The sequence below is a fragment of the Lagopus leucura genome, unplaced genomic scaffold (assembly GCF_019238085.1).
Source record: "Lagopus leucura isolate 7727_CA_CO unplaced genomic scaffold, USGS_WTPT01 Super-Scaffold_806, whole genome shotgun sequence".
Lineage (NCBI taxonomy): Eukaryota > Metazoa > Chordata > Aves > Galliformes > Phasianidae > Lagopus > Lagopus leucura.
Genome location: NW_024962260.1, coordinates 1377979 through 1393562, shown reverse-complemented (window position 1 = coordinate 1393562; position 15584 = coordinate 1377979). Strand labels below are relative to the sequence as shown.

Sequence of the window (15584 nt, the reverse complement as noted above, 5' to 3'; positions counted from 1 at the left end):
AAGCATCTGCCTTCAGCCCTGCTTTTGGACCCTGGAGGAGGCCATCCAAGGCAGTGGGCCAACTGCAGCTGAAATATATATAGTGTGATAGGAAATACAAAGAACCGAAGCAGTGATGGTTTACAGGACACACAGATCTCCAAACATGTAGGACATGTACAGGATGTTACTTAGCTCTAGCAAAACTGCATTAAATGGGTGGCAATTGAAAACAAAGAAAGAAACAAACTAATAAAAAACCCAACCAAAAAATCCATGAAAACAGTTTATGTCTCCTTTCTCCTCAAATTATGCATTTGGGTAGAGTGTATAAATGGGAAAGCAGAAGCAAACAGACACGTGCAACGCAACATATTAAAAAGCATGTGTAAAAAATTTTTTTTATCTCCTCTCCATCGAATTATGCAGCCCTGTACACAATACTGGATAAATGCCATCACCATTTTGTATCGATGTATTCTTCACTGAATAGAGTTCTAATAAGGAACAAAGGTTGGGAATCATTAGTGCAAACAAAAAAGAACTAACAAACAGAATCCATTTTTAAATTATTTTACTTCACATAGTTTTGAACCTTAATACTTGCAGAGAATTAAAATAACATGAAAGTAACAACTTGTAATTCATAGTAAGTCAATGCCAAGTTGTACCTTCTCATTTGCTATGTACCATTTGATTGTATTGAGCTGATCTCTCTTACTGTCCGATTATGTTGGGTGTAAAACAAGGTTGGACTGCTTCAGCGAGCTTGTCTGCATACATTTCATATCTACCAGTCATCTGGAAAAGGAAAATCAAAGCTTCAGTTCAGTTAGCTATGAAAGAATGTCTGTAAAAAAGCAGTATCTACCATGCGTTGGATTTTTAATGTAGGCCTATTATTAACTGACTTAAATAGTAAGATGAGAATTCAGTCAAAAAGCAAACCCTCCAAAGTGAAAGTCCTTCAAGTCTGCTGACTTAAAGCTGTGTTTTGACATCCCGGGTAGCTGAAAGCTGAAGGTGAAAACCAGGCTTGCTTTTTTACTCATCAACAACATTCTCTTTTTAAGTTATGTCGGGGATAGAAAAGGAGCATACCTGCAATTGTGTCTTTGTATTACGTCCTTGACAACTGATTCACCCAACTGCCAGCAGTAAGTGTGAATAAGTGTCACTGAGGGGATCTGGTTTACACTCAGTTCATTCCTTAATAGCACGAAATATTGTTGATTTGGATGATGCAGGAAGCTAGGATACTGAGATACAGCACTTTGCATCCTGGTATCCTCTTCCCAAGTGCACAGTCTGCAATGTGAACTGCTTCTTTCTTGCCAGCACGTAATGAGGACAACCTGTATAACTGTTTTGTTGCTGATCAATCTTAAATCTTACACTGATGTCCCATTCAGGTTTCATTGGTAAGTAGCAGATACTGGGACAAGTTAAATAAGTGCCTACACAATACAAAAGGTTTTCTGCAGTGGATAAATGATGATTCTGTACTTCCTCATCCTCCCCATATCGATGTCTATCTCAGCCAGAAATGAGAGTAAAATGATATAAAAAAACCCCACTCATACAAACAAAAGCCACAGCTATGCCTCACGTGCCAAAAGACCAATGAGAGTAATGCACACCATCAACAGAAAACTGTAATGTGCTGAGAGCACGACAATTGAATTAAAAAGAAAAATAAAAATATTCTATACCACACAGCTAAAGGTCAGTGCTTTGCTTTAACTGCTTTTACTGCTTTTTTTTTTCCCCCTAATCAATACAATTGCTTTTGTTTGGATGCCTCTGCAATGCTCCATATGCTTCCTGACACATCCCAGCTCTGCAAAGATAGCTTAAGATTTCAGTGGTAAAGCAGAACTAAATAAATGCCTGCATGACTCAGAAGCCTGGGGATTTCACAGCACAGCTTAAGTCCATTAGGCCAACCACCATATGCCTACCACACACCTGCAAAACATCACATGCAATTCTGTACAGAAAAGGACCTAAAACTACTTTTCCATTTAATGCCTATATACAGATGAGCAGCACCCACAGGGAAATTTGTCTCTAGCTAAGAAATGATTAACTAACATTGCTTACAAATGATTATCTGTTTTAAATAGTTGAGGTGAAAACTACTTAACTGAACTCTGCTGCTGGAGGAGATACTCCAAATTCATAGAACCACAGAATCATGAAGGACAGAAAAGTCCTCCAAGATCATACAGTCCAACCATCCACCTACCACCAACATGATCCAAGTTACCTTCGGCTGAGAATTCAAAACATCTAAACCTTGTTAAATCCCACAGAAAGGCTCGCAATTGCCATGATCTGGTTGAGATTAATTCAAAAGCGTGTCAGGATGCTTCAAAGAGATTATGCTTCTTTTTTCCTCTGTAACATGTGCATGTCCCCACGGCCAGAAAGTTATCACCAAAAGATTTTTGCACATTCATATACAAAAGTCACTACAGCTGACAAGAAAAGCCCATAAGAATATCAACAGCTCCACGTAAGATCAGATCAAAGATCCATCTCAGCTCACTGGCCAACGTTTATGTACACTGCATAAGAAAACTGCATGTTTCCCCTACTGGTCCTCAGAGTTTCTGGCAATCAGCTCTTGAGGACCAAAGGGTAAGCTCTTCATTTCAAGGCTACTTCCCCAGTTTCCCTGAATTTGGCTATTCCCTCTCTGTATCCATTTGTACCTTTAGCCTCCACAACATCCTCCAAAACATTCTGTTAGTTCCACAGTTTAAGCTGTAGGTTGCTGAAGAAAGGCTGCCTTTTAACAGTTGTAACACTATACGACTGCTAGGAAAACTTGTTTGCTCTAATATCATACACAAATTGTTCTTAAAAACAGGCATTTCTTTATATTTGGGCTTACCTTAAAATTCCATTTGTCACTGACTTGTCTGCAAAGATTCAGATCCATCTCTACAACAAGAAGTCCATCCCGAGTACGGGAGAGTCCCGGGGTCCTGCTGCCATCTGGTGCAGCTACGTAACTTGAGCCATAGAAATGGCCCAAGTCATGGTGTGCTTAAAGAGAAGTTTAATAAGCGTGTAATGTTTGCAAATAACTACACAGCTCCACATGCAGCTCCCTCAGTACTTGGTTCAATTTCCTGTGGTTGTCCCTTTTGCAGTGCTTTAAGCAATATCTCATCCCGAGCAGTTTACAGTACAACCCTAAGATAACTGCAAGTTTGACCATGAGTTCTGTTTCATGCACAGCACAGCTTTCAGATCTATCAAACAAATACAAAGAAAAACCTAACTGCATTGCTCCTAAATAATGCATGACGCTTTCCCATTACTAAGCCACTGCACTAAATGCCTAAATAAATAAAAAATGAAAGCAAGAATTTAATTGAATGCTAATTGTCAAATCATAAACTTCCCAAACAGTCAGAGTTTCAGTACTTTAGAATTTTTAGTGCAAGGTCAGAGGTGAAAGCATGGAAATTTGAGGCAGGAAATAAAATGTACTTCATACTGTACAGCTCCAAACTGTGCCAACCACCAGCCACACACTGCACCACTGCGTAATGGATATCAGCAACCGTGATGCAGCCACATCTCTTTCTTACTCATTACTTATAATCAGTTGGGTTTTTTTGGTTTCTCAACCAGTCCTCACTTGGAAGTTATGAAAAACAGAATAGAATTAGCCAAGAATATTTCTCCATGGAAAAGCATTCAGACCTAAGTTTTTGACCAGTCATGACACCAATGTTGCTGTTAAGTCTCTCTCATGTAATTATAAGCTTTTCTTTAACCCCAACAGATTTATGAATCGGGGCAAAATGGCTTAGCTGGTGATGCAGGCTGGTGCTATTAAGGTTAATAACCCTGAACTTGTACAACAGATTAATTTGTGGGATTTCTGTCCCCCAGTACTGCCTTGACTCCCAAACTTAGCCCTCTGCAAACATGTAGGAACCTCAACAAAAAAAACTGGTGACCACATGGCATGGTACCACCACCTTTAGTTGGAAGTGCTTCTCTACAGCTTACAAAGCAGCAGTCTTAAGTATGGCTAACATAGATGACATGGGATAGACACTTGTAAGAGAGCTCTCATTCTTCAGACTCTACACAACAGGTTATCAGCAAGCACTGCATGCAATTTCTGAACATACCTTCTCCACCATCCCCAGAAGTAAAGGCGTTTTTGTAGTATTCCTGTGAACAAGAAGGAATCCATAGGTGGCAGCATAGATCCATTTCATTCGAGAAAACCTTACTAGTCTACCACATCTACTGTGGAAGTTCATATGCATCTAGTAAGACTTTCCTGATTATCTAAAGTCAGCCATCAGAGGGACCTTGTTTCTATGGTGGGACTAGAGACAATTACATTTTTGTACCACTGCCTGTTGTTCACACACGTTGGGAAACATGCTTCATTACAACTCCAAGAAGGGCAAAAGTAGAAACATTTAATTAATCCCATTCTTACAGGTGACAAAATGTGGCAAAGGTATTTGCATAACTGCAGGAACAAATCTCGGTTTCTGCAAAGAGCCTTATAAAAGAACACAGAATATTTGGATGAATCCGAAGACAGGAATGACCTGTTGTTTGCAACATTATTTCTGATTATAGCATTTCTGTGTCCAGAAGGAGGTTGGACCTGGATAACAGCAAACTGCAGTGAGCCCTGACTTGGGGTTATGCCTCATATTCAGTTCTTCTGGCTAAAACAATTGTCACATTGCCACAGAAACTAGGGGAATTAGCAACAGGGGCAAGTGCTGATTACAAAGAGAACAGCTTCAGAGCAGAAAACAGCTGCAACAAGTAGACTGCCAGCAACAAGGCAGCTCTCAGTCACTGCTCCTCTTCATGTTAAAAACACTGAGAGAAGGGGCCTCACACAGTAGAGGAACCCAGGTGTTCTCATGGTATTCATTACCTTCAGCTGAATTACTCCAAAATACTTGAATGAAGAGATGAAATAAAGCAACGATACGTACCGTTCCCACTCTGTTGATGGGGCACGTGAAGCAGTGATTAGCTATGGCAGCATTTCGTGCTTCAATTGGCCACAGGGACTCGCTGCAATACACAGAAAAGAAGGCTGGCATTCACTGTCTTCTGCAGAAACTGAGATTATGTGTACAGCATTGCACATTTTCTGTCAAAAAAGCCAAAGTTAGCGACCGAGACCAATAATAATCAGAATCTCCTGACATTGACATAAAACCAAGATCTGAGAAATAAGGAATAAACCAGCTCCCTCTCTTTCACAAGCCGCCACCTATTTTCCAACAGGTGCTTCATTTCTGACTGATGTTTAGAGCAGAAACAGTCCTCTTTTTATTAAATAGCTTGATACACAGTTATCAGATTAATAGGAGGTCTGGAACTACTCAGAGCTCCAAAACAAAGGTGATACCTTCAGTATACTGCTGACAGCATGTACCTGCCAGATTCTGAGCGCTAAGGCAAGGTGCAGGTACTCAAGGTGCAAGTATCTGTCATTAATCTCCCAGTCAAACTCCAGAATCTTACTTGAGAAGGTCATGGGATCTGGTTGAAAGGAGTTGCTTTATTGCCTTTTTTTCTCAATTGCTTTGAGTCTGGCAGCCAGCTCTTCTAAGAAAAAGGGATTTTATTGAAAAGCTCCAGCAAATTACAATTTCACAGAAGAAATCAGATAGGAAGAAAAGGCTATAGACAAGAAGCTACCCCCTGAGACAGTTTTCTACATAGGTCTCAAGAGTCCTCTTCCTGCAATAAAAATTATGTGCTTAAAAACAATCAAGCGAAAGCCAATAATTAGGAGAGCCTGAAGCACCCAGAGTACCAATCAAGCGCTGCATGACGACAGGGTAATCTCTATTTGCTCTCCTCCTAATGGGATGTAAGTAGTCCAACATCACAAACATTATTCTAGTAGTGACACGAATGCCCCAAAAGCATTATGCATTCATGGAACTCTTTTCAAAGGACATTTTCAAATATTATGCAGCTTAAGTGAGATCCTATCTTTCACATTAAAAATTACCAAGGGCAGTTTCAATGACAGTCAACAAAGGCTATTTGGTACCATACTTACTGGCTTCCAGGTGAAGGATGCATAATCACCTGGCCAGCCAAACCTGACTGTAAATTACTACAGCCTATCATAAGACAAAAATATGATGTAGCCAGTCTAAATGTTGTAGCTTTTGGAAGACCAGCTGGATGCTGGTTAACTATCTCAGAGACCAAACACTCACAGATGTGCAAGTAAAGTACTGGAAGAGAACTGGTGACTGCAAACAGATCGATGGACCAAAATCCCAGATGGAGAAGAATGCAGAATCCTCCATGAAGACAGAACATGGAGGTGGTATTTCTGATTCCAAGCCCTCTGCAAAGTGACCCTGAGACTCCAGTGAGGGGCTTGGAAATTCAGATAAATGAGAAATTATGTAACAGCCTAAAGCAGCTTGTCTGTCACCTGAGTGTTCCGATGGTGGCTGAAGGATTAAAGATGATCTCTGCTCCATTCAAACTGTACATGAGCCAGTTCAGGGGGTGATGGCGCCCGAAGCAGATATTGACAGCAATTGTTCCAAACTGTGTCTGAAATACTGGGTGTCCTGTATTTCCTTCCATGTAGTAAGTAGACTACGAAAAAGTATAAATAAATACATAAATAAATGGATCCAAAATCGAAGGCAGACTTCTGAAAAAAAAAAAAAAAGAAAAAAGAAAGACCTCCAACATTGTTTGGATACATCACAGTTTCCAGTCACCAGCTTCAAGTTATGAGACCACAAGCAAGGACAAAACTTCTCATTTAGCACTCACTGCAATGAGTAGTCAGCAAGAAGTGGCTCTGAGATGTACTGAGATCCATTTGAAGGTCCTTTCTGCCTCCCTTATAGGACACCATCAGCACTGGCTGACTTATACCTCAAACTAGAAGCACTACAGAATTCTACAGAAGCTTGAAATCAACTCACATATTGCCAAATTTAAGGTACATCTCCTAGTACTCCCACCACATAAAATCTTCCTAAGTCATTACAATCCTCTGAAGTCTCATTAGAAAGAGAGAAGATATGCTCTGTTTAAAGAACAACGAATTCTTTTACTTTCATCTGTTATGTAATGCCACGCAACATTTCTGTGAGCAGCCTAAGTAATATCAGTGTATGGCTAAGATTACTTGTTTACATTTCCTATATGACAATTGCTAACAGGTGGTTGGGAAGAACTACCAGGAAAATCACAGGATAAATCCACAGAACACTCCTTAAAGAAACTGGAGCCAATTGCTGGCTTAAAAGATCTCATTTACCATATGCTGCAAACTTCTTATAACATCAAACATTGCCTTCCAGTAAGATATGCGCCAATTCCTGTAAAAGACACTGGTGAAGGCGAGGGTAGGGCATCACTAACAGCTATCAAGAGAGACAAACTCTAAAGGGAACCTGCAGAAACAGACACAGGGGAAAGGAATGTGTGGAGTTACTGAAAGCTGCCTGCTTAGTGTACAGTGGTAATCAAATACCCAAGAAAATCTCAGGCATCTGAAATGTAGAAGAAAACACAGTGTTGCTGGTTTACATGAATTCTGTGTGCCCACAGCTTGAGTAGGCTGGGCAGTTCCAGTGCTTCCATCTCAGTGAAGATATATTAGAGATGGAATAAGCAAAGCTGACTGAAATGACAAAGGGAATGGCACAGCTGCCTTTTGAGGAGCAACTAGAAAGGCTGCACCTCTTTGATCTGCAGACAGAAGGCTGAGGGTGATTATGAGTGAGATTTACAGCTTCACAAAGGCAGTGGATAAGATGAATACAGAAATCCCAGAAGAGCAGCAGCAGCCACTGAAATAACACTCGTATCTGATTTACACCAAAATAATTACTTTTAAGCAGCTGGCAGAACACTTATAGAATGTGCTTCTACCAGTTTGTGAAAGCAGGGAGCGTCAGCAGATTCAGAAGGGATTAGGCACTGATAAAAGATCCACAGATAAGAAATAGGAATAGACAGGAGCACTCTAGCTAACACCCCTAATATAATGTCTGTGGATACTGGAAATGAAGAGGCCAGTTATTGCTAACATCATCCCTTTGTGATGATTTCAGAGACAGCAAAGAGACCATAATCCAACAGTTTGACACAGCGAGGTGTGGCTCTTACCATACAAGAAAGGTGCACTGTAAAACAGTTTTTATTGAGACTGTCCACTGTACCAACTGCTGCCACTGATATTGCAGGAAACTGAAACACAACATCTGACCCAACATGAGGAAGCACAGTTACTGCTGGGGGACAACCAGGGTCTCACCTAAGTGTGAGAGAATGGCATGATGGAAGAGGTGAAGAGTCATGTTCTGAAGGAAGGGTGGGATAGAGGCTCACTCTGCCCAGTAAATGGGACAGGCTCTGACTTCTTATCAGCTCTCCTGAAATCACGCAGCCCCGTGGGCACAGATTTCATCTCCTTTCATGTGCTTAGAGAGCATGCCATGTGGTGAGCGCCCAAGTAATCCTTTCTCAAAACAACTCTGCCAATTGAATATATTTCCATTTTTTCTTCTATTCTCAGTTTTCCTTTATTACAAGAGGAGAAGAAAAACAAGAATGTTATTGCTTCAGGGAATTCATCAGTCCTTATTCTTTATTCTCCACCAGAGGTCACAGTCATCTCCACAGCAACAAACGGTGATGTCTCAAGAAGGATTGATTTTTGTTTATTTATATGTCCTCCCACACACGGCGGAATAGGTTAGAGACCAATCTCTTTCTCCCGTCCATTTAGTTCTCACTGATTCATCAAGGATGATCTTAACAAGGATCCTTTCCCAATCTGCTCCACAGAGACAAGCCATAAAAAAACCATTTCAAATTCAACCCTTCCTTAGGGGTTAGCTTTGTTGATAAAGAACAAAACATCAAAATAGCAGAGCTGAGCATAAGCTTTCCCCATAGTCTCGTCTGTTGCTAAAATTCCTCTATCAGATTTGCTCAGCTCAGAAGAAAATGGACTTAATGCTCTTCTAACAAGAAATGTCGAATCATTATAGTGTACTGGCAATATAATAGATTGCTTTGTGATAATTCTTTAATTTAGAATTATGCAAAACACTCAGTGAAACTCTATACTTCATGTGGAAAAGTAAAAGTAGTTTTTAACTTTCAAAGTGCCTTTCTTTCGTTACAGTTTCATAGCTGTAAACACGAATATTATTGCAATCCATTGATGCTCCACAACCCACTGTCTAGATGTTGTTTTGCTAAAAGGCAGCTCTGATAAAATAATAATAAAAATCAACATAATAATTAAAGTTTGAAGCCTGGTGATTTGACAGACTCGTGCCAGAAATCCATTGTGAGGAAACCTATTAACATCCTCCTCTGAAGAAAGCCAGACCAGTCTGACCAGGCCTAGGAGAGCAGGTCAACTTCCAGAGGTTTTTGAATACCAATTTTCAAGATAAAATAACTTGCAAAATAAATAAGTCCCGATTCTGAAGCCTCAGTCTACTGCACTCAGACAGGCAACAACAGCAACTGTAAGCATACACACAACAGGCTCTGAAGAAAGGGCTCTGTTAATCACTCACTTCGGCTGACAAGGAGAGATTAAGTGAGGTAAGACAATGTATTTTTAGATTTTTGGTTAATTTTTAATCCTGATCTTTCTTCTGATAATTCTATGGATGGATAAACTCATTTCAGATCAGCCAGGTTGTTTCGACATTGCCTTCACTGAGTTAGTTTCTGAAGCTGATTCTGGTGAAGAGCCTTACAAACTTGTGTGGGCTTCAGTGGAAGGAATGTGATTAGTGAACAGAAGGTGCCATAAACCAGAAATGCAATAAAAAAATTAATTAATTACAAGATTCCACTGACAGAAACTGAATAACTGCAAAAGAACTGTGATTTCCATGACAATTTCAGAGAGAATGAGAGATCGAGTCTGCAAATAATGCTCATGCATGAATCATGAAACAAATGCTCTCCAAATTAAAGCAAGTTTGACATGCTTACAAGTAAAAACTGAGCCAACCATGCACAGGTAACATAAAGAAGCTGTGATTAAAAAAAAATGTTTATTTTTAAAGGATCCTCAACTTTTTTGTGGTTTCCATGAGGCAAAGAAGAGTATATGGCACAGATTCAATGTTGGTGCTTTAACAGTCATTGCACTCTACTTCTGATAAATTATCTTCATATATTTTTACCCGAGGAAAAAACAATGTGATACTTAGCAAACCACATTTTCTAGAACTACGTCACACTTCCTGCCAGTAGGACTGATACAATAATGGTGACACAAACAAGAGCTGCATGGTTACACCAGCTTGATGGTCTTGACTACTGCACCTTACCTCATTAAAATCTCCAACTCTTGGAATGTGATTTTTCCTACTTTTGCCAAGGAGAGCTCCTGAGTTAGAAATGACCACTGCAGTATTCCACAGAGTTCCTCCATGTATTTCATCTCGCTCCAGGATTGGAGACACCACAACCATATCGTACTTCTTTGCCAGCTGCACAAATGAACACGGTTCCTCTTTTACACAGAAGTCTGAGATAATTATTTTCACTTGTGGTTCATAGAGAAGCATTAAAAGAAGTTTTCATCTTGGGCATTGTTTCGACTGTTCTGAAGTGCTCGTGCTTAACCCACACCAGCATGCCAGTATTCATGCTTCATTAAAGATGGGTACATCAGAGTGAGCTTTCCACCTGAATCCTTCAGCTAGGAATACAAGGTGCTCAATGCATCTAACTGCAACACTCAAGCCGTGGAGCTGAACTGAATCCATTCACAGGTTCAATGGGAGACTGATTCCACTCCCATTCTTTCATTCTTGTATATATTTAACACCACAGCTAGCTGAAAACTATTTCAAAGATCTAGAAACATTTCAAACGTTGTTACATATGAAAGGTTAATGTTAAAGAACATAGGTGCAAGTAAGACACAGCACCTTCTGACTGCCACTTTAGTAGCACATTGCCACCCTTCCTTCAAACCTCTTATCTTTTTGTGTTTATCCAAATTAAAAACACCTGGATGAAAAAATATGTATAGCATTCAGGAACAGTTAAACGGGCAATTTCATACACCTCCCATGGCAAAAGGCAGATTGGTTTGAAAAATAAAGATGGAGCACAGCTGTGGTTGTCCATGTCTTCACAAAGAAGATGAAAACTGATTTCAGAGTATTGGAGATTTCTCATAGTATACGAAGAAATCTAACCTAATCAGTGGTGGTTATAGACGGATGGAAAAGCTGGGAAGGGTTTGAGGCCATTTGTTCATTTTACCTCTTGACAGAATTTTGTTGTTATCCCGTCCTCTGCTGACTCAGCAAATTCAGTCCAAGGAAGCTTCTCTCTTGTACAAAAAGCAAAGGGCATGGCTGGAAAACATGAACGCATGGCAAGATTTACAAGAGTGTTCACGTCGTTCAAGAAATACAGAGGTGTTTCTGTTTCCATGAATACAGATAAAAATCAAACACTTCCAAATGATTCAACTGTTTTATTTGTTTAAAGGAAAAAGCTATTTAAAAATATTTTTAGCAAGGATGAGGAGTTTTGGACCCACACAGGCCAAAGCAGAAGAGAAACAATGCGCTTAGTGAAGACAGTCCTACTGGAAGTAAAGGTCCAAAATAAACCCCTGTCATCAGAGTACACTTTCTGTGAACCACCCGCGTTCACAATTTAGACCTTCATTTTCGTTCTGGCCTCCAGAACCCACTTAGCCTCAAATACTCTGCTTTAATTAAAGTTAGATTTATTTATTAATTTTAAAAGTATCTGGTCTAGATGAAAGAAAGTTTTAGAAGGAAAAATATGAGGAAAAGATCACAAAGGGTAACATGAGGCGTGCCTATAAATATCACCATTGTAGCAAATCCAGCCTTCAGCACAACAGACTTCACGGATATACTCTATATAGTTCTGCCAACAAAGATGCTTTGTTTTGTGTGGGTTTTTTTTTGTATTTCTTTTCTTTCAGAAATCAAACCAGTAACATTCAACTGTTATACTGGGAAGACGTCTGCTGTTTGCTTAAAAGACAGAAATCCAGTACAGGATACCTGTTGAACCAGAAGGAATGCGACCTCTGACAATCTACAAAGAATCACAGCAAGTACTCACTCCAAGCCTCCTGGAAACAAATGATGTTGACCCCACACATTGCAGCTACTTCCACAATCTCCTCAATTCGTCTGTGCAGTGCAGCCACCTAATTGCAAGAAGCATCATGCTATTGTAACTCACTTGTGCAGTAATATCCTGGTTTCACAAACTTTGTTCACATTATTATTTTTTTTATATTGTTCTATACTTAGTCCATTTGCTTTCAGAGGGAATAACTCAAGAAGTCAACATTCCTAAGAGAATTGGGATCTGAAGAGCTGGATATAGATGTTTGGGTTTTTTTAAAGCATTTAGATGCTGAAAATAGAAAGAGCCAGCTACTAGAATCCTAGTTCCATGGTTACAACACCTAAATATATGGCACTTCATTGCTGACTGCCTAGTAAATGGGTAAAAATCTGAAAAGAATCAGCAAAAAATGTATTTTGATTGGTCACTGTAAACAGTACAGAAGAGTGTTATGTAAACCTGTATTCAAAGTCAAGTACCCAGAAACTTAAGATGGGAGCAAGGACAGTCAGTTTTTGCAGTTATCTTTGAATCCTGCTGACACGTGGATCTTGGACACTCTCTATGAGTTATTAACTCCAATCTATTTTTTCAATCCCTCTATCCTAAGAGGTAAGTAGATCATTACCAAGAAGAACATCAAAACACTTATTCATTAGTCAAAACACACTGTATCAAAGTACTATTTTCTTTCAATGTTCTTGTTAAAGATAAGCATAGGTGCTGGGCTTTGTATTGATACTTTCATGTGTCAAACAAGTGAATACCACACAAGTCATCAGGGACCTACAAACTCAACAGCTGTACAGCTATTTAAATAGTTACATAATTGTTGCTAATGGAAAATCATTTAAAAACTGGTATCTTTTCCATAGATGCCACAAAGAATCCACAAACACGATCCACATCCCAAATTACCTGTTTGCTCTCATGACATGTAGTCTTTACAAAATAAATTGCCTTGCAGATGTTCTGTCCTATTGGTGGACAAAACTATTACCCCATGAGATTTGATAAATGTTACATTTTCCTTTAAATTCTCTATATATATATGCCTCATCTCCATGCTTTCATGTCCATGATGCCGGTCAACATGTAATAACATTTGGTTTACTTCAGGACAAAGAATAATGCACAAAGATTCATTAATCCATATTTGCTGTCATGGATTTTCCTATAAGGGAATGTTTCCCAATTATAACAAGTACAGCACTGTGGTTTCCACAGGTTGCCACCTTTTTTGGTTTCAGGTAAACCATTTTTCTGTTTCACTTTAGAGGCAATGTCTTTTCATTTACAAAATCTGTGATTAAATATTTAGCTTTGGAAAAACTGCATGCAGGTTGGGCAATTCGCTGGGTAAACACAACAGGAGAGATGGTTCTGAGAAAAAACAGAACTGCCCGGGTCACTCAGATTTCTTACAGTGTGTTCTATTGGGATAGTGATGGGTCCTATGCTGCCAGACAGCAGCAGACATTTTGTGATGGAACTGTAATATCAACACCCAGTAAAAATAAGAGGAACATGCAAACAGCCTGAGTACCTGCATTGCCACAGCTGTGTCAGTGGGAAGAGGAATTTTGTTCTGCACCAGCCCTACTCGAACGATACGCGGCCTTCTCAGTTGCTCTGGAGCAGCATCAAATCCGTAGCCCTGTAGTTCAAAATCTCTCTGTTGAGCAGATGATAGAGCAGCCACTGGCAAGCTAAGTTTTCTAGATTGAAGATGAAACAAAGACATTTCAAGATAAGATGCACTCCTTTTCTGCAATGCAACAGACCAAAACGATCGCACGTGTCACCTTGCCCTGGGAAGATGTTGCTGTTCCAAGCTCCTGTGTCACACAGCTGTCAGATAAGGGAAGTCAGGCAGCAGCCAGGTTGTGTGTGACCTCAGCTCCATGGCAGCAAATTCTCAGTCTTTGCCTCCATAACTGTGCTTTCCAGACATTGCTATTTACTACAGAATCAAGGAGCGCACGCATACAGAGCTCTCTACCTAGCCCTGAAGGTTACGTGCGCTTTCCCAACTTGTTTTCCCTCATGTCAGACCCCCACTTTTAGAATCATAGCATCACTAAAGCTGGAAAAGACCTCTCGGATAACATTACCTCATCGCAAGGTCGCCCTTCTTCCTCCCTTCAGCCCACCTACCCTCACACTGCCTCCCCCTGACCCCCAAGCTGTCCATCCCCAGCAGCACACCTCGTCTCACCCCCATAGAGGATGCGCTTCACCTCGGCCAGGTCCTGGGGTGGGATGTGCCTCTCCAGGCATGACTCCAGTGACTCCAGCTCTCCCTCCATGGCCTGGCTGTTGGGCACACACAGAGGCCGTTGGGCACGCAGCCCCTTGGACTTTACCCTTGCTGGGTCCTGGTGGCCACTCCCCTTTCTCCCCAGCCTCCCCACTATGGTGGCCCAGACTTCAGCACTGTGGGGCTGCAGGGGGGGGTTGATGCCCTCAGGTTGTTCAGTGGTTAAACCTGAGGTGCCCCAAATGGTTAAAGAAGCAATGATGTGGTCGTGCCAGGTCACTTCTCACTTCTGGGGCAGCTCCACAGCCTCAGAAATAACTAATCTAAAAGCAGAACATTTTTAGGAGCTTTTTATGACGGCAGCATTCAATAAAAAGGCTTAGAAATAGGAAGGAGATCATAAAATGACAATAGTTTTCACGGATGTGTGCGTGCCCATTTTAGTTGCAGTGAGACTCTGATCGTGAGCCAGGAGTAAAAAATAATTTTGCCCTCAAGATGGATTTGAGACCAAATGTCATCAGAAAATCATCCCCAAAACACAGTTAATGTCCAATAAAAGCTAGAACACGTTAAGGCCTGGATGTAAGAGAAGAAAAGAACACCTGAAGAGAAATGGCACGCGCCCCACAGCCACCCTTGCTTCTCTCATGATCTCTGCAGCATTGGCCATTGCATCTCCTTCAAAATGTTACTGAAATGCAGAATATCGGCACTTCATTGATTGAAAATAACAGCTACCAAGCCCAGGAATGGGCCACACACATCTAGACACATCACACTGATTTCAAGCACTGTTTTTTGAATCTTCTAGAGGATATAACAACGTCCAGCACTTCACATCTACAGCTGTTTGCTGTTCTCAGTTAAACATTAAGCCCTTTAGGCCAAAAAAAGAATATCATGGAGAGAGTGTCTAATATTTAACTTTAAACAGAAAGTGCACAGGGACAGTCAGGTGTCATCATGGCATTCTGAGATGTGACTGTGCCTTTTTTATCCCAAATGGTGCAGCAATGCTCATGGTGCACAGGGCATCGCACTGCTGCTGTGAGGGATGGGGCTCCTTGAGGCAGAAGGCCTTGAGGAGAGCCCTTCAGTCTTGGGGGCATTTCCAAGATCAGCTAAAATTAAGGGCGACAGCACATGACAAAACAAAAGCAGTGAATACGAAAGAGAAGAA

General features: G+C 40.6%; 1 protein-coding gene across 2 annotated transcripts; it reads right to left on the bottom strand.

Moving 5' to 3' along the window:
• Positions 1 to 536: 536 nt before the first annotated feature.
• Positions 537 to 14493, bottom strand: UPB1 (beta-ureidopropionase 1). Of its 2 annotated transcripts, XM_042865561.1 has the most exons (10): positions 14350 to 14493; positions 13688 to 13859; positions 12130 to 12217; positions 11287 to 11381; positions 10341 to 10502; positions 6446 to 6615; positions 4974 to 5055; positions 4137 to 4179; positions 2879 to 3033; positions 537 to 780 (listed from the first exon to the last, which is right to left on the bottom strand). In XM_042865561.1, the coding sequence occupies exons 1-10, from the start codon at positions 14448 to 14450 to the stop codon at positions 697 to 699; spliced, it is 1152 nt and encodes a 383-aa protein (XP_042721495.1). In that variant the 5' UTR covers positions 14451 to 14493; the 3' UTR covers positions 537 to 696. The 2 variants fall into 2 exon arrangements, with proteins under 2 accessions (XP_042721495.1, XP_042721496.1); XM_042865562.1 differs by lacking the exon at positions 10341 to 10502.
• Between the last annotated feature and the right edge of the window lie 1091 nt (positions 14494 to 15584).